The sequence below is a fragment of the Camarhynchus parvulus genome, chromosome 1 (assembly GCF_901933205.1).
Source record: "Camarhynchus parvulus chromosome 1, STF_HiC, whole genome shotgun sequence".
In the NCBI taxonomy this organism is placed as follows: Eukaryota; Metazoa; Chordata; class Aves; order Passeriformes; family Thraupidae; genus Camarhynchus; species Camarhynchus parvulus.
In genome coordinates, this window is record NC_044571.1 from 109,349,285 (window position 1) to 109,374,461 (window position 25,177).

Here is a 25,177-nt window from a genome sequence, read left to right on the forward strand (position 1 = left end):
AGGGAAAAGCAGGATGAGGCTAAAGCTGGAATGTACTTACAGCATCATACAGCTCATACACCATCATAAGTATGATACTTACAGCGTCATACACCATCTTACAGCTCATCACCCTGAAAGGTGAATCACCTTCCTGGAAGGGGATTCTGTCCCTCAAACCATGTGCATCATCGTTACCCTGATGCTGTGTTTCCAATCTACAACAGTCCTGAGGGAAAGCCCTTCCTAACCTACAGCCCTGTAGCAGGAAATGGGAGGGAAGACTTGCTGAAACCAGCACCTCTCAAAAATCCTCTGCACTCTGCATCTCTTGCTGAAACAGCATCCTCCAGGGATACAGCAGAGGGACAGAGAACAGCTACAGAGAACAACTGTACTAAGGGCTAGATCTAGGGACCTGCTGAGGTTTCACAATTTGAGGTGTAAGATTTCTCTTGGCCAGTCATTAGCCATGACTTTGGACAGGAGAAAAAATGTCCTCAGACCCTTGGATGTGAGCATCATCAGCTGTCACAGCATGTGAGGTGGGCTGGGATTATCCCAGCCTCTGGGGTTCCCACTTGCTGTGGATGGTCTTGGTAAAGGGACCCCAATGTTGGAACAGGGATGCTGAGGGTGGGCTAAGGGGGAGAAGCTGGGGGCATGGGAGAGGGTGGAGAGAAAGGTGGAAATGTGATTCAGTGAGGCAACATAAGAGGGTGTAAGACAGACTGCACTAATTCAGTAACTGTGCTGTTTTACCTCTCTGCTCATCACTGGGAGGATGAGGACAGCTCTGGCTCCAGTCAGGCCCTGTGCTAATTTCTGTTACTTTGCGGCAGGAGCTGAAAATGACCTTCTTTTGGGTAACCACTGTGTTGCTGCTGTGGAAGTGGGACAAAACCACCAAAAGGAGCAGGCCAGGCTTCCTGCCTGTTCTGTGATAGTTTTGCAGAGGCAGGCCACGTGGATTTGGTGGTGTTCTAACCCAGCTGTGTAGCACTTCAGGCACCAGCTCTGAGAAACAGCAGCAGAAGGCTGGTGTCTGGAATATTGTATGGATAAATCTATGACATTTTCAATTAAATTTTTCTGTTGATGCAAATGAAAAAAGGAAATATATTCATCAGTTTACTACAGATAAACATGGCTCACTCTAGGAGTATACCCTATTATGTGTAATATTGTAAGGGATCTTGAAATATAGCATTTGCGAGGATTTTGTCCAATTAATAAATGCACAGTTGGCATAAAAAATTAAGAGTTTTCTTTTGGAAAACTTTGAATATGAGTATTTATGTTAGCTTAGTCTTTCCTTTTGCAATACTCAGTCGCTGGTTTCTTCACGCTGTTGACAGTTTTGATAATACTGATGTCCAGGGTTGTTGTGTTTTGGGCTTTTTTTGTTTTCTCCAAATTACAGGTAAAAAATGTATTTAACCATTTCTCTGCATAATTGAGGTCAAGACACTCTGTGCTTGATATGACTATTCAGCAGCATCCCTTTTTTGGAGGTACTTTTGTGTAGTTTCAAACCAAATTGAATCTCTTCCCTTTTCAATTCTTAGCACTGCTTTCTCCAGTGTTTGTGGCTGGATCCTTGGACAGCTGTCAGTCTGTAATATTTTTATCAATGAGCTTGCCTCATATATATGTAAGGTGTTGCATCTTAATTTATTTCTTCTTTTAGCATAATATAGTTTTACTGAGACTTTATTTATTTTCCAAATAAGGAAATGTAATTAAACTTCAGAAATCCTAGACATCCTTTTTATGTAATGTCTAGACTTTTCTGAAATCATTTTGCCTGACAGTATTTTGAGTATTCTAAAATAAACATGAGGTAGCTGTAAAAAATATAGAAAGTAAAGAACAAAATGATCATTTACAGTCATCCATGCTTACAAAATTTTTTAAAAGCCAATGTTTTCTTATTGCAAGCTGTAACTTCTATACACTGTTGTGTCTTAACAATATAGTCTAGTGACTCAAAACTGCCCTAAAAGTAAATTCAAAAACTGACCCATAATGAAAGAAAGGTTCAATATTTAATATTCTTAGTCAGTACTCTCATCAAAGCATGCATGAAATATGTGAGTTTTTTAAGTCAGGAGAAAGGACGTCAAAATATAATGGAATAATTAGGGCACAGGAAACAAAGAAAAAGTTAGCTGTCTCCTGTGTGCTTTAGAGAAATGTCTTTCCATTCCATGCATCTCAGGGGAATCATAGTACAGTTGGTTGACTAATGTAAAGTGAATATTTGGCCTTGTTTGAGATAAATAGGGAAGATTTTTATTTCAGGTATCCTTCATTAGAATAACATTATTTGTGAGCTCATGAAAATTATAAAGAAAAGCACAACCAAAACCAAACATGAATATGTACAGAGTAGTATAAAGTATGGACAAAGAAACATATTAATGTAAGAAGAGGTGTTCACTTTGAATAATGAGTGCACACCAAAGAGCCAGGCTTGGGCTATAAAGTCTTTGTAAATGATGTGTGCAGTATCTCCACACAGTGTCCTGTCTTTTCTAGCATCTGTTTAAAGAAGACTCCCTTGAGTGAGACAAACATTTTGTAAAGGTTGGTGCAAACAATTACTAATGACAACAGGAAACACACACCACCCAGGCAACCCAGAGAGAGAGTGGCTGATTCATTTGAGAAGGACCTGGCAGAGCTCTAGGTGAGACTGAGGAAAGCCAGTGAAGGGAATCAACTCATATCCAGTCACCTGAAAGCAGCAGAGCCTGGACTCAGGCTGGCTCTAGTTAAATCTACTGTTAGCCACAACTTCCAGGTTTTTCTCAGCTTACATGTAGGATATTATATCCTTGCTGAGTTCCCTGCCTCCCAGGAGGCACCTGTTGGCCCATTCCTCCAGGCCACAGGAGCCCCTCTGAACAGTGGCCTCCCCTCAGATGTATCAGTGCAGCCAGCTTAATGAACACATTCCACCAGGTCTTTGGTATTCAAGAGTTAAACAGGACCAGGATAGATTCCTGAAGAAATGTGCTTTTAACCATCCCCTGGGTAGAGTGTTCCATCAGCTCCATCAATGGTCCAGCCAGTTTTTAACCCATTGAGTGGCACAAACATCCTGGTGACAGTGGCATCCCAGCCTGGGTACAATGAATGTCGTTGGGGACAGTCACCAAAGACTTGCCAGAGTCAGAGTAGACAACATACACTGTCTTCTTCATCTACAGATCCTGCCATTTCTGCAGAGTTTTCACATTTGGTAGTTGAAAAAAATAAAGAAAAATTTATCTCATGAATCATTTTGTCACAGGCTTAAGGATGAAAGGCATTGTAAAGAAAAGAGGATAAAGTCTCTTCCTTTCTCTGAATACTTGCCTTAGTTCAAACTAATTCGAAGTGGAAAGACATCTGAACCTGAGGAAGGGATTTTGAGAAATACTAGGAGGGACACATTGAATTTCCTGATTTTCTTTGTATTATTTCAGAAAACTCACATAGGTATCCTTCATTAGAATAACATTATTTGTGAGCTCATGAAAGTTATAGAGAAAAGCACAACTAAAATCAAACATGATAATGATTTTCTTCCTGAAAACTGTGGTAAGATCCTCTTCCTTTGAAGAGGATTCTTGACTCCTTCAGTGAAACAGTATTTATGAATGGTAGCTATGAATGACCTGTATGTCTTATTTAATGTATATACTCTCAGAAGAGAGAATTAGAGTTCCTTCCTTGGTTTTGGTTTTTTTTTAATTTTCCATAGTGTCTAAGAACTTAGCAAATATTTAAATGTTTATTTTTTACCACACCTTTGCATGATTAGATTATTCACTTGCCTCAAATTTACAGCTGGGAACTGAAGCAGCAAAAAGTCCTAAGTTCAAAATTGACAAATAGATGGTGCATATTTCATGTGTAACATTGATCACAGTCCCTATTTTCCCAAGACTGTTTTGGAGTGACACAGCATCCCACTCAGAAGATAGCTTATCCTTGGTTTGAGTTGTAACAGTGAGTTCTTATCACGCCTACAAACCTGTGCTTGAGAGTGAAATCAGAATCTGGGGCAGAAAATTGTGGAATCCCACTTGACATCCAGCCATTAATGTTTTGGTATGAGCAGTTTGCCAATATTGCTTTGAAACTGCATCCTAATGGCAGGTTTAGCCTCTGAGTCATTAGTCCAATGACCAGCCTTTTGTCCATGGACAGTTTTTTCTGTCCTGCTTTGATATGATGCACTTCCTGGCCTCTCTGGAAGGTGAGATGGAGGTTCTGTAAGAAATAATCTCATTTTCTGCATAGAGTTTATTCACTGCTCTCTGGGTTTGTGCCATGAGTACCTAGCAGCCTAGAAAGGAATGCTGGTATCAATTCTGCCTATATGAATTATCATAATGAATCTGGAAAATCATCCATGTTTCTGTGTTTATAAATCTCTGTGCAGAATGAATCCACAGCTCAAACTGGAAGTTCAGGCAGTATCAATAAATATTAATGATTTGGAAAACTGGCTAGATTTGTCCATACCCACGATGAAATATTACTCTTGTAAAACATAAATGTGGTATCAAAGTATTTCTCCCTTAACCTTCACACACATTTGTACATAAGAAATCCTGAATTGTAAGAGTTTCTGGTTTCTCTGGAAGGACCATCTACAAGTGAAATCAAGTAAGTGGAAAAAAGAAAAGGAGGGGGGAATTTAGGTATTAGGTACTGGAGTTTCACTGTTTTATGTTTAGCCCTTTGTCTTAGCAGAAATGTGGATGGTTTTGAGCAAAGCTGCTATGCATTTAACTAACCAGGAACCTCCCTGATGTTCTCTGCCTTGATCTCAGAACTAGCATTAGCTGAAATATCTTTATCTGATTTATGCCTTCTGAATGCTCTGAGTTTCCAGTGAAGTTTCCAGGGACACATTTCACACACAGCTTTGGGCAAGGTTCTGTAAATACATGCTTGAATGAATGCCTGCATGTAAAGGACAGGGTATTTTATCTGTGGAAATAGACTTGGAGAAGGGTAAGAAACCCTCCTCACAGTTCTCAGCCCTGTGTTCCTTGTCACTGGCAACAGCTCTCAGGATAGCTCAGGCTCTCCTAGTCCTGTCTTTTGTCTTGCTCTCTGTCCATTCCAAGTTGTCTTCCTTTGAATTTGGCTTGTTCAGCAGTTAGAGCCTGTCTTCTGCAAATACCACTGGTATCTCTGTCTTGCCTGTCTCTTTGCTCTTGTTATAGTTTCTTGAAATGTTCTTACTTTGTCTTATTTTTTTTTTAACATAGCTTTTTCATCTCTGTATCTTTATCCCATTTAGGCTGTCTGTATGCTTTTTCTGTTTGGAGAAGTGTGAGCTTCTATTTCTCCAAAAGGGACTTTTGTTTGAGTTTGTTAACTCAAACGCAGCCTCCTGTTAATTTGATCTGATGTGATACATCCCATGTCAGCTGAGGTTAATCACTCTGTTTCCTGTGGTTATTGTTAACCACAGAGAAATGTTGACCAATTTTTGAATTATTGTCCTTTTGAAGGAGTTCATGCTAATATCTCCTGCCTTGATTTAGTGCACATCTATTATACATTATATTTAATGAGTGCTCATTTTCAGTAAAATGTCCTAAAATCTTGTGAAGAATATAATATGAATTGTAGGAAAAAAATCTGCTTGGTGAAACTTTCCACATAGGTAGTTTGTCTTTGAAGGTAAAGGCAGTTATTTTAAAGGATTGTGTGAATATTCTGCTTGAGGCTTTCTACACCAATATTTCATTGATATTGCACCTCCACTGTAGAATTATGCTGTGATGTAGTAGATAACATATTATGAAGCAGGTAACATTTTTGCTGAGATACAGTATGTATATTCAATAGATTAAATTTCATTTTGTATTAAACATCCTGTCCTTCTGGGAGCTTGTACCTTCTTCTCACAGCTGGGACATTCTACACTTTTTTTGTAATTTTTCTTTTCCCCAGTATTTTGCAGAGAGCAGGGAAATTGGTGTTATAAAAAGTGTGACACAAAGAGGAGCAGGTGGGAGCATTAGTGGCTGTCTGAAAATTACACTTTACAATAAAGCCTCCTGCAGTGCTTAAGAACTACCCCTTTAGTGTTCTGTAAAATGATCACATTGCTTAATAGGCTCAATTCAATAATTGCTTTTCCTCTTTTTTAAGCATCCCTTTTTTGCAGTGTTTACCCATAAAAGTGCAGAAAGTACAGTATGAAAAACAACTGCACGCAGCATTTTTAGTGCTCGTTAAATCCATTCTGCATGTGTATGGCTTTTGAAATAATTCTTTTCCTTGCTCTCAGGTGGAAACACATGCTAAAATAAAAAAGGCCTGCGGGATAGAATAATAGATAAAATTGAAATACAGAGCAGGTAATTCTAAGTACTAGACTGCAAGTTGAAACATGAGAAAGAAGTTTTGGGAAAGGACATCACATTTGGCCTTTTAGATACTTAGATTCTGTAGACAAGTGTTTAGCTACAGTAACACATAAAATTATAGAGTTTTTGAATCAACCACTAGCAGTAGAAGACAGACACATTAGTATAACTTTGTCAGTGTAAGTCATGCTGGTTATACTGATTATGTTTCACAATTCAGGAATTTGTGTAGCAGATGTTATGTGGAACCACCCAATGTCACAGGGAGCACCTGCTCATTGAATATCTACATTTTTACCCCACATTTACAACAGCAGAATACCTTGAGAACATGTATGTGGTGTAAGCCAGCAGGATAAAGCACCATCCTTCTAGAGGAGCTTAACACTGCTCTTTGATGAGCAGAGCCTCAGAAAAAATGGAGATGACAAGATAAAAGTGTTTGTGGTTCTGACTGGCATGACAGTAAACAGGTAAGAGAAGTAATAGATTGGCTTAATTTATTATTAATGTAACAAACTATTCATTGTTTGGCTGAGCTAGTCTTTGCATTGCAAGGAAGATCTTGGAGATTTCTCAGACCTGAGTTTGGCTGGTTAAAAATTTCCACATCCATACTGTTCTACGCACCATGGTAAACTGTTTCCAAAACTTATTTAATTATTATTATTTAAGGGCTGAGGAAAGACTGAGTCAGAAATTTGTAGTCTTGCACAGGAAAATGCTGCTCCAGAGTATTTTCCTCCAGGGGCTGCAGGACAATCCCTGGTCCTGCACCTGGATCACCTCTTCCCATTGCTTTATTTATTCCTGCTTAGGAACACTGGTTTGGTCACTTTTAAGATGGAATTGCAAAGGTTTACCAAGGGTTGGGAAGTGCTGGTGGGAGAGACTGTGATACCCTGCAGTAGGAGGGAAGTAAGTGGGAGACAGATCAGTGTTTCTACTTAATATTGCTTTTTGATGATGATCTTTTGTTGGATTTGGTTGGTTGGTTGTTTGGATTTTACTTTCTATTGCTCTCAAATATCCCTAACCTACCTTTCTACCTCGTACGCACAATTTCTAGAATTTTCCAAAGGGTGACACAGACTGAGGGAGCTCTCACCATCATCTTCATTCAGCTAGTGCTTTAAAATATTTATTTGCTGTTTGCATCTAGAGGCAAAAAAAATCCGGGCAATTATATAGTAATCAACATCAAAAAAGGGAACTACATAATAATGAAGAATCTTGTTAAAAAGGAGTTATAAGGGGCAACTAAGAGAAATAAATCTTTCTAGGCAGCCTTAGGACTATGTTAGAAAAATAAAAAAAGAGTTTCGAACCACAGGGTCAATACATATCACCTAGCAGAATCCCTTGAGAAAAAGAAGTTGGTGAGGCTAAACAGAAGAGAAATCAAAGTAATAATAAGGGCAAAAACTGTAATTTGAAAAGCTGAAATTGTTTTCCAAAGGGAAGAGAAGATTCTTAGATCTTTGCAGATTAAATATAAAAATTCAGTAAGCCAAACCACCAAAAAAGCAGGAATATTAAAGGAATAGCTAGAAAAGAAACTTGAAAATAAAGGGTTTTCTTTTTTTTTTATTAAATAATGGAAAGTCTGTCAGTACATTTTTAACTGAGAATCAAGGTTTACAGAGAAGCCAGATGGATTTGCTACATCCATGTTTTCTGTGGCAGAGAAAACTGGGTACATTAAAGACTGATTCCCTCTTTTCTCAGGTGCTCACCAGCAAGATTTAAATGGGCTGTGGAGGTGGTTGTGGAACAAACAGGCAAAATGAGCAGTAGGAAGTCAGCAGGACCAGAAGGTTTTACCCCAGCATTCAAAGGGAATTCAAGGATGAGATTGATGAATTATGAACTCTGACTGGAAACTTAATGCTTAACACCACCTGGCTAGGTCAGGACAACAGGGCTTCAGGAGAGATCCCAGAATCTGTAGAACTGACATCTTCTCAAATACTAAAATTTATAAAAGGACTAGAATTAGCAGACTGAATTTAAAAAAAAAAAACAAACAAAAAAACCAACAAAAATGTTTCATGGGGTTTTAATTCCTTTTGCAGAGAGAAAAGTCTATTTCATAAACATTTTTAAACGACCCTTGAAGAACAAATAAATACACCTTGTGGGGGCCTGTTTTATATAGAAAGGAAACATTGCAGATGTTTTCAAAATTGTAAATGGTACAGAGGTAGTTGTTAAGGACTGCTAGTTCATTCTCTCTACAAATAGCAATGTTTAAGAGTGAGTCAAACTAATAAGAAACAGCTTTGTTGCCAAGCAAGGACATAATTTTTCATAAAATGACTGGTAAACTTTGGGAATTTGTTGTCGATGGATATGACAGATGGTGAAAATTTTCAGTAATTCAAGGGAAAACTGCCTAAGTTCATGAAAAGGCAAGTCCTTAAGGTTTACAGAGTATTTTTAAACTGTGCTTGGTATCAGAAATGCCTGAGATCTGTGCTTGGCCTGTTCCCTAGACATCTGCTTATCCCTGGTGTTGGAGATAAGGGACTGGGCTAGCTGAACTTTTTGTCTGACTCAGTACAGCTGCTCCTTCTCTGCTAAGCACTGAACATAGGCTGCTGTGGCTTGCTGGGACTAGATGCTAATGGAGCTAGAGCCCATGGAGAGCTTGAGGATATCTCCTTTACAGTGCTAAAATTATTACCATGAAGGTACTAATGAATAATTTTCTGTGTGAGAGAAGTTTGTGTGAACTAAAGCACTCCCCTCTGTCTGGAGATAATAACACATTTGGGAAAAGAAAACAAACTTCTCTAATAATGTTTGTCTCTTTTCCTCTTTATTGTATTACAATTTCAGAAGTTATTTTTAAATGCACAAGAAATTGACACAAACCACGGTATAGAACTTAGCTCTGAAATACAAATACTAGTGAGTTCACAGTATATTATTGTTAGGATATTGTTATATGATCTTGAAAGCATAAAACATTTTATTATTCGTTACGGTTCAATACAATGTGCTTCAACATCAGCTTTTTTTGACAATGGTGAAAAAATAACTGAGGTACAAAAATTTGATGGTGTATTTTCATTCCTATGGTGCTCCTATAAACTGTTGTATATAGCAACAAATATTTACTTGCTGAGAGGACATAACTCGATAGAAGATCTTAGAAATGTCATTGCTGTGGCTAGTTACTAATGGTTTCTTATCTGGTGAAAAGAAGATATTTTGCTTCATCTCCCAAACTTCACAATGTTCTTACATTCATTGAAAGTCAAGAAGTGCATACCTTGGTTAATGAGGATTGGTTCTGAAGTCCTTGCTTGTCATCCAAGACGCAGCACTGGTGCTTTTATCAGCTCTCTGGGTGTTGTCACTGCACCTCAAGTGCAGGAAGGAATTTTAGTTTAATGAGGCTTCCCTTTGACTGTCTCTTACATCAACAGCAAATTATTTCAAACAAGTAGTATTTGGACAAGCAAATAACTGTGAATGAGATTTTTCAACTGTTTACTTAATGGAAAAAGCGGAAATGAATCAGCCACTCTTCATTTTCCTCTTTGATTCTCGTGCCAGCAAGCATTTGACCTTAACTCAGAAAACGCAGCTGGCGTTTCTTAGATGGGATTTCTCAGCTTATTGTAATAACAGAGACAAAGTTTCTTGTGAATGTTGGGACATGGTGAAGGCAAATTCAAAACAGTGCAAATTAGGCCTGTGAACATCCATCAGTGTGGCAGCCTGCAATATCTAAGCAGTTGAAAATCAGGATTTGTCAAAGGGGGAAAAAAACCCCTCATAATAATATTTGCTCGTTAATTCCATTCTATACCCTTCATACCTCAGCTGGCATTGAGGATATGACAACAGACATAATGAAAAAGGACCTGAAAATGTGGTGTGACAGCAGTTACTGCCTGATCCTTGTTTTTTGCAGTCCCAACCATTATCTCTATGTGGCACTTCAGCATAACCTATGTAAACCAGGCTATCTTAAAAAATGTACCTTAATCCTGTAACATGAAAATTTTTAGGCATTTAAAATCAGTGGCGCTGAAGCTCTTTCTTCTATTTTTTTCTCTTTTATTTCTGATAAATCACTGTTTTCCTCAGTGCTTGCTCCCCTGGCTGGGGATGCAGCATGCTTGTAAACTGCTGTGAGGAGACATGGTGTTAGAAACAGGTCTGAAGATGTGCCAGATGAGAAGATGTTATTTTCCTCTGTTCTATGACATGCATAGTAACTAAGGTGTGCACATCCTATCATTATGCTTTGCTGCAGCATTCCTATCCCCAGCAGTACTTCATTAACATTAAGAACATAGTTCCTGGTTAATCCCAGTAATTTTCAGCAGCCATTCTGATGCATCCACTTGAGCACCATATTATCTTAGTACTGCTGACATTTGCATGTCTTTGAAATACATTTTTTTCCAGATACTGTTCATTTAATCCATGGCAGTTTCCATCATCCTTTGTTCCTATAGTCATGCTTTACTTGCAACTGATGAAAAAGAATAATCTACTAATTCTTCAATAGCTCTAAAAGGTTAAGAAGGAATCAACAAGGTGTAAACAGCAGCATAGGAATTCCAAAGATTTAGCTGTTTGAATACTGACTACATAATTAGAAACATATAGAACTAGAATTATAGTGAAACCAGGCTATTGAGATTTCAATATTTAATCAGCAATTTTTCATGTGAATAAAATTGTTACATGCCATTTATCATTTTGGCTGTACTCTGACAGGAAAGAAAAAGCCTTTAGGAACAGCGGTAAAATATTTAAGGAAGGTTTGACAATTATTCTTCAATATTCACTTATCTGTATATAGTTTCTCCTCTCTTCCCTTCCGTGCTCTTATCTGACAGAGTGTAGGTCTTAGCTTATGAGACTGAAAGGGATTTGTCTTTGTAATTTGCACATCAATATATGGCACCAATCCCAGGCAGAACAGGGGAAGGGCGTGTATTATCGATGTGCTCCAGTGCTGATCCAAACTACTTTCAGCTCCAGAATTTTAAAGAAGCTTTCAAGGCATCATTGTTTTCCTGTGAGTGGACCTTGCTTCTTTTCCGGTCTGAGATTGCCTGGCCATCAGTTTGGAACTTGGCTCTGCTGGATTTCCATTCTCTGGATGAGGGAGCAGCTTCACAGTTCTGCTGCTGCTGCCTTCCCCTACTGCAGCAATAAAGGAGAGGCACCTTCTAGAGGTCTCTATCCCCAGTGCTTTATTGCTCAGTCTCCTGAAAACAAGGCTGTCACTTTTCTTTAATTACTGATATGTCATTAGGTGTCTTATGGTCTTATCCATTGTCTGTGAGAGCTGCTGAAGGACTGCATGGCAGATAATGCATTGTGCATCCCTCTGAACAGGTGCAGCATTGTGCAGTACACCCCTATCAGCCTTCAGTACAAGAATTCTGATACAAAAACAGCATCCTTGCTGCTTTATAGGAATTGGAAAACACCTTATCTAATCTGTGGCCGAGTGCAGGCCAACCTACAGATGTTTCCTGTGAAGTGTTGCCTGCTGCTTTGTCCTTGAGCTATTGCCAGTTAGCTCACAGTAGCCATCACTTCTGAAAGGCCTCTGCTCCCCAGCAAGTGAGACAGGATTTATGACATAAGATTGTTTAATGTGGTTTGGGGTTTTTTTTTGCTTGGTTTTTGCTTTTGTTTTTGGGTTTTTTAAAAATTTTTTTATTTTTTATCTTTCCTGCTGCTGCACTGGCTTGCACCTTTCCTTCTGCCTTTTTAGCCTCAGGAATCTTTTTGAAAGACATGTTATACTTCTGTGGAGGACTTTTCTTTTTTCCCGGTTAAAATTTAAAAGGAATATAAATTATTTATAAACTGGTGACATAAAATGAACAGTACAGCCATACATACCATTGTTTTTTAAAGACAAGGTTTTAAAGCAGACATCTTATTAAAGCTGTTCACAAACTGTAGAGGTTATAGTGTTTCCTCTGAACTTAAGATGTTTTGAGCCTCAAACTTTAAAATACATATTAGAAAAAGTGTGGTTATTAGCTGCCTACTGAAAATGTTCCAAAATACTTGGCATTTTGATTTGAACTACTAAAAATGCATTGAAATGCCCACGGTTATTTCAGATTTATTGTGGGGAAAAAAAAAAGAAAAAAAAAAAAAAAAAAAAAAAAAAAAAGTCAGTGCCTATTCCCTGACCTGATGGTGCATTTAAAAGAGGATTACCCATCTTCTTTATGGTATACATAAGTCTAACAGTATTCTTCAGTTTTGTTTCCTCCTAAGTGGTGGCCTGGCCTTGAAATCTGGAAATATGGCAACCTCTTCCTCCTCCAATTTTTGCTTCTAGATTCTTAAGTGATGGGAGGCATAAATTAATTAGTTTAGCAAATGTTCCCTTTCATGGATACAACTGCTTGCCTGGTGCAGAAATGTCTAGAGAAGTAATAAAAGAGCAGAAATGCCCAATTTGCTGTTTGGGAAGTTGATCAGATCAGAGAAATAAAAAAAATAAATAAAATGGAGGGGGGATGAAATGAGACGAGAAGTTTGACAGCAGGTGCAGTGCATGGCAAATGTGGGAGAGATTTGTCTGAAATGCCAGAAGGACAGGTTACAGGATGGCAACTCCTTCCTATGGCATCTCCTTCACAAACTTTTGTTTGGTTTGCTTTTGTTGCTGTTTTTTTTTTTCTTTTTAGACAATCTTTGTCCATTTCTAGCCTCCCTGCTGCTTACAATAGTAGAATTCAAAGGATATTTCTGGGGCAATTCACCGATAAGTTGTCTTCTGATTTCACATAAGTTTTCTTGTTGATCTGTCTCATGACTATGAGAAAGCCATTCCCCAAAATGTTATTCACAGCAGGGTTTTTATACTTCTCTGAGAAGATTGTGAATAATACTGGAATTAGGTAAGAAGCTACACATATATATGTGGATTAGGCACTTTTCAGAATATTGATCTGATATTGCCTTGCCTTCTTGAAAATGACTAACAAAGGACATGGAGGTTTTTTTGGGGAGGGGGTACATGATGTGCACAAAGGGAAAAACTGGAGTTAGGTAGCTTCAAAAAGTTACAATTATAATGGCTTGATGATCAGTTGGGAAAATCTCTCCAGACAGAGAGCAGCAGCATTGCACAGTTGTGTTAGAGGTGGAAAGCCTTAGGTCAAAGGGTGCCCTAGACTCTAAGGGTACTAAAGAATAAAAGGAAATGGATTATCAGCCTGATGAGAGGAAACACAAAAAAGAAGGAGAATTAATGCAGAAACAGAGCAGTCAACTTCCCACAGGCAAAGGTTTTAGACCTAAAAGGAACCTTAATACCAATAGCAAGGAAATATTTGAGTGTAGATAGGAGGAAATATGAATATGAAAAATTACTCTTTTACCCTCTGACATGATATACTTTGTATCTTTGGGTAGAAGAATAAATATCTTTGCTTTGAAAAGATTCGTGATGCACTTTAATCAGTTGCTGTCACAGTCTGCTGAGGGATAAGGAGTTTCAGCTGCAAATTTAGTCTGTCATATCAGCATGGTTAGCACCTGTAATCCAGCAAGGGTGAGAGGACTGCCTGATTTATCCAAAGCAAGATCCAGGCAGGGAGGTCTGTCACCTAAGTAAAGTTGTGATGAACAAAGCAAAGGCTTTATCTGTCTTGGACAAAAGGTAAGGAATGAAAAGTATTTGGGCTTTAGCTGGTTTAGTTTCTTTGTTTGACTGCTTACTTTCCTCTTCTGCTATATTTTTCTTTTTTTTCTATTTTTTAGTGTTCTCTCTCTTTCCCTATAAATAATGAATATTAGCCCCATTTGAGATTTGTTTACCTCTTTATGTTTATTATTAAGCACCTTTTTCACATAATACATTGCAGCTGACTTCAATGCTGCTTGTTGTTCCTGTTGTCTTTATAGATGTAAATTTCTGTCAATTTTCTATGATATAAAAAGTTGAAATCTATATTTAGTTGACACCTCATTTTTTAACACATTTTGGTAATTAAATTCTTGACCATTTAGAAAGCATTACTATAGGACATTATAAATATTTTTAGGCTACATTATGTCTGCTGAGAATGCTTAAAAGAGAAAAGTAGAGGCAAATATAATAATAGTCAATTCAGATGTTCAAAGCTTCTTTCTGAAAAAAAATAAGGGAACTTTATGCAAGGTACTTTGGATATTCTTTACTAATTCTACTGCTGAGAAAAACACTTTGTGAAGGTTACTCAGGTCTTGCAGAACTAGAAAATCACAGAGAGTTCATACCTCATAAAATAAAATCCATCTATCCAAGCCTTTTATGAAAGGCTAGAGACTGTGGATATTGATGTTTTTGATAGATGTAATGCTCCCAAACCAGCTCATCCCAATATGACTTCTCAGACTGAGACTTTATATAAACAAGAGGTTCCCCCAGGGTTTAGACTTTCAAGTGGGTGATTAACTGACAAAGCTAAAAAATCCAATTTCTTAATACAAAAGAACTATAAGTTTCAAATTAATGAAGCAATCATTGCCTTAGAGGACTTTTAACATTGCACCAGGTTTTCAACCAAGAAACACTCTGATAAATCTTGTGATACCTTCTCCACTACTCATTTGAGCATAGGCACTAGATTTTGGGTTTTTTTATAGACTTCAGTAAATACAAGTGTACCCCTGTTTGAAGAACTAAAAGGTATTGTTGGAAAGGGTCCTACTCAAAATTATGAATGTATTTTTATCTTGTTAGCGTTCCTCAAATTCTTCTTCTTCTATCTTTATTTTTACCCACATTGGCTACAAAATTTTGACAAGATGCCTAGATACCCAGTTGAATGATAATATCCCCAGTGAGACTGGACATGTAAAAAGGTGGCTTTAGGGTTTTTTTTGTTCTTTTGGTTGGTCAGGGTTTTTTTGTGTGTGAGTGTGATCTTATGGAAATGAAAAGGTTATTCTGTGCTATTATAATGGGTCAGTAAGTTGTCCAAGTGTTGTTTATTAAGTAGTCAGTGAAGAACACTTTGTACATGACCTTTCTGTGCACAAAAATTAAAAAAGGGCAACAAAAATGCATAGAGACAAGAAGATTCAAGTAAAAATGGATTGCATTGCCTAAATTCACTTTGTTCAAAAAGGAAACATATAGATGATATGTATAGATAGAAAACATATAAATATATGTATAATTTTAAAATGGATGGTAAGTTCACTGTTATAGTTATATATAAAGATACCACTAGAGAGGAGGATTAGAAGAAAGCACTCAAACATCACTGGCCTTGGGTTAAGGGTGGAGAGAGGGACAGAAAATTGCCAATCTTTTCTTAAAATACTCCTCTGTAATTTCAAACACCTCCGCTAAAAAAAAAAAATTAATGAAGACAAATATAATTGTTGACTTTCATATTATGTAAACACTTCTTTAAAAGATAAAGCAGTGCCTAGGTGTTCTTTTCAAATCAAGAGTGTGATTTTTAATTTATTTTTTTTCCAACACATTTCAGTTTGTCCCTACCTTTCCCTCTGACTTGTTTTGAAAGAAAAGATTTCCTACTCTCAAGGCCAGAAAATAGTTTTGCTGTATTTACCATTTCTTTGTTCAGTTACTTGTAAGGAAAGTACCACAATATAAAACATGGATCATTGTGCAACTTCACACCAGTGTTTTACATCTTCATTTCAATCCCATTTCATTCTGATTGGAAAAGAATACCCAATATTGTTGGTTCTGTGTCAGGTTTTGAGGCCAACATGAAGACAGTTAACAAATCCAGATTTCTGTACTAAAAACCAGTTCCTTTTTTCTAAGGCTTTCACTGAATGCACAAATGGAAGGTACTGTTTGTACGAACATTCCTGTTTGTTCCAGTTCAAATAGGAATTGACAGTGTTGTGACGACTCATTAGTATTTAAAAAAAGCTTAAATTCTGCAATGTTAGGGGACGTATGCAATAGAGAAAAATGTGCAATATTAGAAGTGTACATGTTTGCCAGGTGTTTTAGCATGTCAAACTTAAGCACCCCTTTCAAAATGTTGGGTAAGAGAAGAAACTCTGTCTGGGTCTGCAGATGTGGGCAGGTTTCAGTAGGATAAACTGTGGGGAATTCACACTTTTCTGTGCCTTGGGACAGTGAAGGAAAGCTGTTTCAGGGTTTCAGCTTTGGACAATGAAGGTACTAAGGCAATTATGAAAGAATACCCAATATGCTCTAAAGTTAAGATTCCTTTCCCTTTTTTTTTTTTTTTTGGTGTAGTTTTTTTCCCAGCTGATAATCTCAGAAGGTATCAAATTCTAACATAGAAAATAGGGGAGAGACAAGCTTGCTGTTTGTAGGCTGTCTTAGCTTACAACAAGGTTATAATAGGAAGGGAGTGCTGCTTACCATGTCCTGCAATATTCATTGCCACTTCTAGGAGATCAGTGAAGGACAGATAACAGTAAATATCATTTTGCATAGCAGGTAGGAAACTTCCAGAATTAGTTGCTACAAGAGGTATAGTTGATGGACATCATAAGCAGATTCCACAAGATACTAGAGGCATTCATAGGCACAGGTCTAAATAACAAGTGGATACAAAAGAGAGCAAAAGATGTGGCCTGCAGCACCCCTGGCAGGATGATTGCTGTTGCTGGCAGAGTGCAGGAGGAATGGACAGCAGAAAATGGATGTACTCCCATGCTTCCCTGAAACAGCCATCCTGCTGCTGCTGACCACGGCAGCGTGGTGGCCTGGCTGCACAGGCACGTCTCATGTTCTTAGCTCACTTCTGCCTAACCAGTGAATTGTGTAGACCAAGTGTCTCAAAGCTTCCCAGCAGTGCAGGCAGAATTTAATTCTGTGGTGTGGTGTGACAGAATTGCTGCTTTAGGCAGTGGTGAGGTGGAGGGAGCGCTGTGCCCGGCCACCAGGATGTGTTGGCTCTGGGCCTGCTGCCCAGGATTTGCTCTGCTGCTGCCACAAATACAGCACAGGATGGCTGAATATTCACTCTGGATTAGCAGCTTCCCCAACACCCAGAGAATGCAGATCTGCCTCTCTCTAAGTCCTGGCTTTTCTGCCACACATCATTTTGCAACCACAGCTAAGTGCTCAGTATAAGACTAGAGTTGGTGTATTATTATGTGACAGATCTCCTTGAATAATTTATATCTATGCCTCCATTTCATACTTATTTGTTATCCTATAGGTTTTCCCCTAGGATATGCCATCTAGTTTCAATTTAAAACCTAAGTTCCATAAATTACAGCTGCACAGAAGTTGCTTTAACACGCCATTTATGCAGGTAATAGTGCACATTGTAGCAGAAGTGTTTCAGAGTCCCCACTCCTGGGATTGCAGAGCCACAGTAAGCTGGTAAATGGGAAACAATGCGGAGTTGGCCGGAAAATTGAACAAATCCACCTTAAAATATCACAGCAAATCACACCTTAATGCTGGGAACTCTGCAGGGCAATGTTTCTACACCAGCACAGACATGTGGATTCCCTGCTTGCATTAAACAGGAAGAAAGTGCGTACATTGTGTACCACGTGTGTGTGGATACCAGTTCATAAAAATGAGCTTTGGAAGAGGATTAAGACATATTTATGGTAAGGCGTAAATAAGGCCCATCACACTATCAGCTCTTAATCCATGCTTTCATTCTCTGAGCATATGATTTTCTGGAAAAAAATGAAAAATTGGGAGTGTAGCCAGTCTAAGTACTAAGTTCAACAACACTTTAACAGGGTGTCATCCAAAATATTACTAAAATCTGTGTAAATTTATTATATTTCAGAATAAATATTTTTCTTTAAAGACTACTTTGAATTTTATAGAAGTGCATTTCAGAAAAAATTCCATTTACATGAGTTGCCTAACTCAAAATCATGTCATTACAGCCATTAGAACTATTTTTCTTTTTATGAGGCCACACTTTGGCTAAACGTTTCTCCTTAAGTATTTAGGCTTCATTCTTCTTCTTAGCACTTATTATATGTAATAGGCCTTAAACACCTGCTTCAAATTAGTGAAATTAAGTGTTTCTGGAGTGCTACTAGGTACTAACCTGGCAACTGCTAATTTTGTAAACACAGTGTATTATATTTTGCTTTATTACTGAGTCACACAACTGACATGTTTGGATAGAGATTTATATGTGGCTTATGCTGCACCAAGCTACAAGCAAGGTAGCATTGAACACCCAGGCTGTGAATATCCTGCTAAAGTGACTGGTGTAAAAGGGCCTGAGATGCTCTGTCTGCTCCTTACATAGACAAGATTCAGTAAACCAACCTTTCATTCCCAGTTACAGTCCTGTCTTCTTGGTGATTTCCCTCATGTAAATTTGGAAATATACCTTGTTGCATGCAAGTAGAGGCTGTGTGCCTGTAATAAATACATCCTGCTGGCTGCTAAGCAGATCTCATGGGCTGTGGAGCTTCTTGAGAGTCTCTAGGAAGGAGTTAGGTGTGCCTTGCCTGAGGGAAGGTGTATGTGAACTTTCAGGACTGCCAGTTCCTTTCTTTGTGGTGCCCTTACCTTGCCTGGGGGGTTACCACCACCAGGGCATTGCCTTTGGTCTGTTTGATGTCAGTGCATCAGGCAAAAGAGGAAGAGGAGAAAATCCAGGATGTCAAGTTAAATCTTACATTGCTTGTGACGTGAAACAAGGAATTATTTAAGGGAAGGATGTAGAAAAGGTGGGAAAAGGGGATGGACTGTGACACAATGCAGCAAGAGAAACAAGTTTAGGTTGTGTGTAACGTGCTGCTTTGGGATGGATACACCTGGTTCAGGAAAACCACTCAGTGCATTCAAGTTCACTCGTGATATGAATGGCCTAAGTAATTTAAGAATCCATTTTCAAACCACTTACACCCACATCATCCTATTTGCACTTACCTTGCCAAGCACCTGTGGGCCCTGAAACCTCATAAGAACTATTTTTTTATTTAGGACAGATCTTAGCCTGTTGCAGTACCATTCTGCTTCCTTTTTTATTGATCTTCTTTCTTATTTCTCTGCTTGTTCTTTCACTTTCTTTAGCAGTTCACATCCAGGATGGTAAGGTTGTAACAATGACAGTTCATTAGATCCAGTAATTCAAATATTCTTGGGGTGGTAGGTGACTATTTATGAGTTGCTGATGGTGTTATTTCTGATGTACATGTTGCATGTATGTGTTTCATGTGTCTAAATAAATGCCACACTTTGATCCAACAGGCCAGAACCAGTACTGTGGACAAAGGATGGTGGAGAACTACCAGATCCAGAGAGAATGGTTGTCAATGGCAGAGTTCTAAGCATCAGCTTCCTAAACAAAACAGACAATGGCACATATCGATGTGAAGCAAAAAATCCCATTGGCCGGAACAGCACAGAATATGTCCTGATAGTACATGGTGAGTGTGCTCTCCTTGGTGCATTCCATGCATATTTAACATTTCCAGCTGATACAATCAGGTTCTTATGGTCATGATGGAAAGAATAGCAAGAAAAATTGGATGTGTAATTGCACTTTTATTGATGCTATGGTCTAGCTGTGGAGAATGTGTTGTCTTTCTTTTATTGGCGTGCCTCTCTTCTTACAGTTTAAACAAATGTATTCACTTCTGCTGTGAACTTTTTGCTAAGTAAGCACCTGTAAAAATGTTTTGCAGTGTGTGGGTACTGTTTCATAAATACTTGCCTCAGGCCCAGCTCAGATAAAGCTGGTTACAAAAGGTTATATGAAGAGAAATAAGAGACAGATGTATGCTTGAGGTTTTCTGCTTAGCTTCTTATAGACCACCAAAGACAGGACATCGGATACTTCACACAAGTTAGATCCTACTACTGAGAAAATTCGGCTCATACAACTTAGCTGATGTCACCAGGCCCATCATTACAGTCAGACCTCAAAAGTGTGTAATGTCCTAAATGCATTATACTACTTCCAATAAAATGGAAGAATAGCAAAGTTCACATTAAATTACAATTGATTTGGGTTTTTTTCCCTTAATAAACAGTATGTGTCATGTGAAAAAACTGCCTTCCTTGAAAGGATTCCATGATCATGAAATAGATTGATATAACTCAGCTGTAGGGGAAACTATAATATAAAATTAGCTTTTGCCTTTAATACAGTCTGGCAATTCAGATCTAGGAGCCTCAAAACACAATGTTCTCTTATCACAGGTAATTCCTGGAAGGTTGCCATTTCCATATTTTGAATTTTAATATTAGAGAATATAGAGGCAGAACCTCCACTTTAGTTCATGATGGTACTTTTTTCCTTCTTTTTTTTAATGCAATTTCTTATAGCTATGACAAAATGAAAAAATCAAATGCAAATTTTAGTCTTTAAATAGACAAGAGAATTATGTAGATTTTATTTGCTCATGATGAACTCAGTTACAACAAGAATACATTTTCTTGGTGGTTTTAAGGTATCAGAAACATTTTTCACTACAGATTTACCCTCCTCTAGGTATTTGGCATAAAACTTCTAGTAAGTGCTGCTTTCAGTAATGAGATATTTATTGGCACTGTTGATGAAACATCATTTATCAAAAGAAACACTTAGGTTACTTTTCATTTTTCTTAAAGTTCACCATTAGTTTATGTAGGATTAGTGACACAAAAAAGGAGGAGATCTTTGGGTGAGGAACACAGAGCCTGTACTGCTGCGTGAGTATTTCTGTGTTAAAGACAAACAGAAAAACTAAACCCTCTAACCTCTATTTACATTGTCTGCTACAAGAAGAGGAAAAGAAAAAATGTCTTTTGCATCCCAGAGGCAGTGGTATGGTGGTTGTTGGCTGCAGGCACAAAGTACTCTGCCTTTGATGAGGTAACGGCTTCTGCACTTACCATGTGTTGAAACTTCTGTCGTTTGTGTTTTCTGCCCAATTTATTTATGTCATTATTTCTGAAAATATGGCTTTTTATAATGGGGGATCTTTTTCCATCAGCAGTGACTCTCCAATAGAACTCTATCAAAGAATATTTCATCGTTCCCAGTCTTGCACTGTGGTGTGTCCCCTGGCGATCTGATTATCTTGCATCAACTTCTTGGCAGTCTGTAAAATCATTCATTATCAGGGAGGCATTTTGTTATGTTTGGCAGCACATTAGGCATGTTATCAGGTTTAACTTGCTCATTGCTGACCTTTTCTGTTATGAGTACCTGAGTTTTCCTAATTGCATTTCTGCAATTCCAGCACTGGAACTAGAGAAGGTAAATGTCAGGTGCGTCCCAGCTTTCTGAAACAATCAGAGTTCTGTGACAGAGCATGAGATGATGTTTAGTACTTAACAACTTACTGGGGTTCAGAGTTGTGAGGTTAATTTTAAGCAAAAAGGAGACTGACACAATTATTTTATCAAGAGTAGCACAGTCCGTTGTATAGATAAATTTAAGCAGCCTTACCCCTTCTTTAGCTCATTACATTCATGAATGTCTCTAGTGAGCCATAATCCTCCTAAAATTATACAATATTTTTCCTCTCTCTCTCTGGGGGCTAGAAAACCTACTTTTTATCATTTTCTGAGATGCATCCTTCTATTTAATAGAGGATGTATTTTTTATCTTCCTAAATATATCTGGAAGCATCCTTTGATTTCTCATCCCTTCCCCTGTGCTTAACGTGTTGACGTAATTTTTTTGTCCTGCTCCTTTGTTAGAGCTCATTAATCATATGACTTCTTACCTTAAAATATCAGGTTTCTAACACAAGGTACATGCCAGATTTCCCACGGGAGCTTGTGTGAGGAAGCAGGGGACATCAGTGGAAGGTATCCTCTGCAGAGGCAGGGAAGGGCAACATGATTCACAGCTTTCCTTTTCTTATATGTACTGTGATTTCCATACATTTTATTCCTTTTTTTCCACTTAAACAGATATTTATCTCTTTCTGTGTGTTAATGGTGCAAGAGCTTCATCTGGCTTCTCTCTTTTATTTTTGTCTCCCCCTAAGAAATCCTCCTTTCAGTGATAATCTACTAATTCTCTTGATTCTTTAAGTTATCTTTCTAACTCAGAGAAGGTTTAGGCAGCTTTAGAGTAGAGAGAACATTGACCAAAAATGGAAAATATAGTTTATCTTAATTAGATATTAAGTGTAAGCAAAGTATTTATACATATTAATATACATACCAAGCAAAGAGTGTCTCATGCCTTTAACTGGACTGATCTAAACACAAAATTATACAGAAGAGTAGTATTTTTTCCACTGTGAGTGGTGATGATGAGGTAATACTGTTTTGATGTTAACTGATGGAAGAGAAAATAAATATTGCTGTGAGCAGATGAATGGAAATCTGTCCAATAAAATTAGTATCTGACAACATAAAAATTATTTTTAGAATTTTTTTTTGTATAATTAAAGAAACCAGACTTCAGAGAAATTGAATCTATTTGAATAAGGTTAAAGGCTTGGGCTATTAAATATGCTCATGCTGCTTTGCCGAATCAATGTGACTGCTAATTTCCTTTTTCTTAACATTTATTGTTAATAATAAATGTCAAAAAGTACTCTGTGAAGCAGAAAGGTGGGTACAAAGTCAGAGTTTATAGGCAGAAGCACAAAGGCAAGACATGTCGTTTGCTCAAGCATTTGTTTCATGCAGTAACAAAGGCAGAAGCTTTAATGCCTGTAGCTGTTGTCATTTCTGTATTCTAATTGGCAAGCTTAGTGCTTTAGAAGTGCACATTCTGGCTGGATATATTACACCCCTTCTTTGGTAATGGGCCCCAGGCAATTTTCACTCTCTTCCAATTTATTAAGAATTTTTGTTTACCTTTGTCCAAATACTAGTCATTAATCACCAGCAAACAGAGCAAACTGTCAAACTCGTGTTGCTCAACTCAAAAACATAGACTCTGCTTGCAGAGCTCCAGTAATAACTGCAGTGATTTAGCTGGAGTGGAGGAAGGAGGTGCTCCATCATAATCAACCTGAGAACACAGCTGCTGTGTTTGGAGGAATAGTTCAGCACCTCTGGGTGCCACTGCCAAAGACTCAGTTCAGCACTGCCTTAGAGTGAGTGACAGAAGTCCACATCATGGAGAAACCTCCTTATGCAAACAGCAGCAGTTGGTCATTTGCAGCCCTATTTGAAACAGAGCACCTTGGTGAAATATCCTGATATGCCAATCTACAGCCAGACATTAAAGTAATTGAAATATTCAGAGCTATAATGTGTTGTGCAGCAATTATATGGAAGAGCAGTGTGGAAATGAACACGAATCAGCAGCTGTGGATGGTCAAGGGAGTTATTGCCCAAATTTTAACTAGGAAAGCATTTGAGCCAGCAGCTTAGGATCTCTGAGGAATAAAAAGTGGCATGACATATTCCTTTGTCTTCAGCCTCTCAGTTTTATATTTTTTTCTTGGGCAAGCAATATTTTGCAAATAAAAGCAACTGAAGTTGCAACCTCATTAGATCTCCTACAATGTGTAAGACCAGGAGTCCCACTGCACCTTTCCTAACTACAGCATTATTTATAGTCCACCTGCTTGTCCAGTCCCATTTCAAAACATTGTCATCTTAGCTTCCACAGCAACCTGTGGCAACAAGATTCTGAATTTAGTTATGTGCTTTGAGGGAAAAGTATCCTCTTTTGTTTGTTTAAGCCTGGTGCTTGATCTCTTCTCTTTCCAACCTTACAAATTATTTGGCCTCTATTGCTGTTTGTGCTGGAAGTTTGGATTTAAAATTATATTTGCTACTTCCCTTTAATAGATTCTCAAGTATTTCCACATTGATCTCTACTTCTCATTAATTGTGATCTTAAACTGCAATTCATGCAATTCTCTCCCATGTATCCATTCTCCTTCTTTCATGGTCTTTTTTTTTCCTCCCCTTTTTCTTCATATTTGGTCTAGTTCTAAATCTCTGTGACTGACTGTTCTCCATATCTGGAACATCACTATGCCAAATCTGCACCAGACACCTTAGTTTATTAAATCCTACCTCTAAATATATTTATAGGTATTCACCTTCTGTGCCCAACAATAATTCCAGCACCATGCGCTTGTACATCTGTATAAGTTTGGATTGTTTTTAATTTTTTTGTTTTTAATTGGTGCAAACTCTGTGGAATCCAATACACATGAAATTAAACAAACTCTTCTACCTCTATCTGTTATAGATTATTTTGTCTTTTTCAGTTCATTTTCCAGCAATCAGGTTTATTATTCTATTTCATTTCTGTTTTGATGTCCTCACAGGGGGCCTTCTCTTTCCTTTATTTCTTGAACTCACTTGTGCATGTCTCTCTGTAAAGGTAGAAACTGAATAGAGCAGAAAATTGAAAAAACCTGAGGAGGTGAGGATATATCCTGCTTTCTTTCAAAATTAAGCTTAATGAATAGGCAATAGATCTTTCAGTTTGCAAATATTTTCACTACAGACCTCTGGTAAATCTTGCACAGTGTTTTTGGACACTTTATAAACCTTTATAAACGTGTAACAAAAGCCACATAAAATTTTTGGGAAGGAAAAGAAGCAGCATCCTTGTGAAGCAGCACACTCATTAGTAATCTTGGCTGCTCTGTGTTTTGGTGTAAAGGTCCTACAAGTTGAGGTGACTTGACTTTTTTTAAAGTTTCCTCCTTTAAAGTTTTCTGGCTTGAAGTGCCTCATTTACACGCACACACCTCAGGCTTTCTTTGCCTATGGGAACATTTTGCCTTTATGTGAACAAAGCTTGGGCTTCACAAAAAGAGAATTGAGCAGAGCCATGGTGTGATGTAACAATAATAACACTTATAGCTGAAATTATGGGGGGATTTGGTGAATAACCCCAACATTGCCCTTACAGCAATCAGGCATATCAAGAATATGAGACTCAGAAGACTTCTTA

General features: G+C 37.9%; 1 protein-coding gene across 3 annotated transcripts in view; it reads left to right on the forward strand.

Annotated features, from left to right (window-relative positions):
- The window catches only part of CADM2 (cell adhesion molecule 2), a 578,457-nt gene that overhangs the window by 490,235 nt on the left and 63,045 nt on the right, over nucleotides 1–25,177 (forward strand). For all 3 annotated transcript variants that reach the window (XM_030960443.1, XM_030960463.1, XM_030960451.1), the window contains one exon: nucleotides 19,552–19,730. In XM_030960443.1, the coding sequence (XP_030816303.1) occupies nucleotides 19,552–19,730 (179 nt within the window). The remainder of the gene's footprint in view (nucleotides 1–19,551; nucleotides 19,731–25,177) is intronic.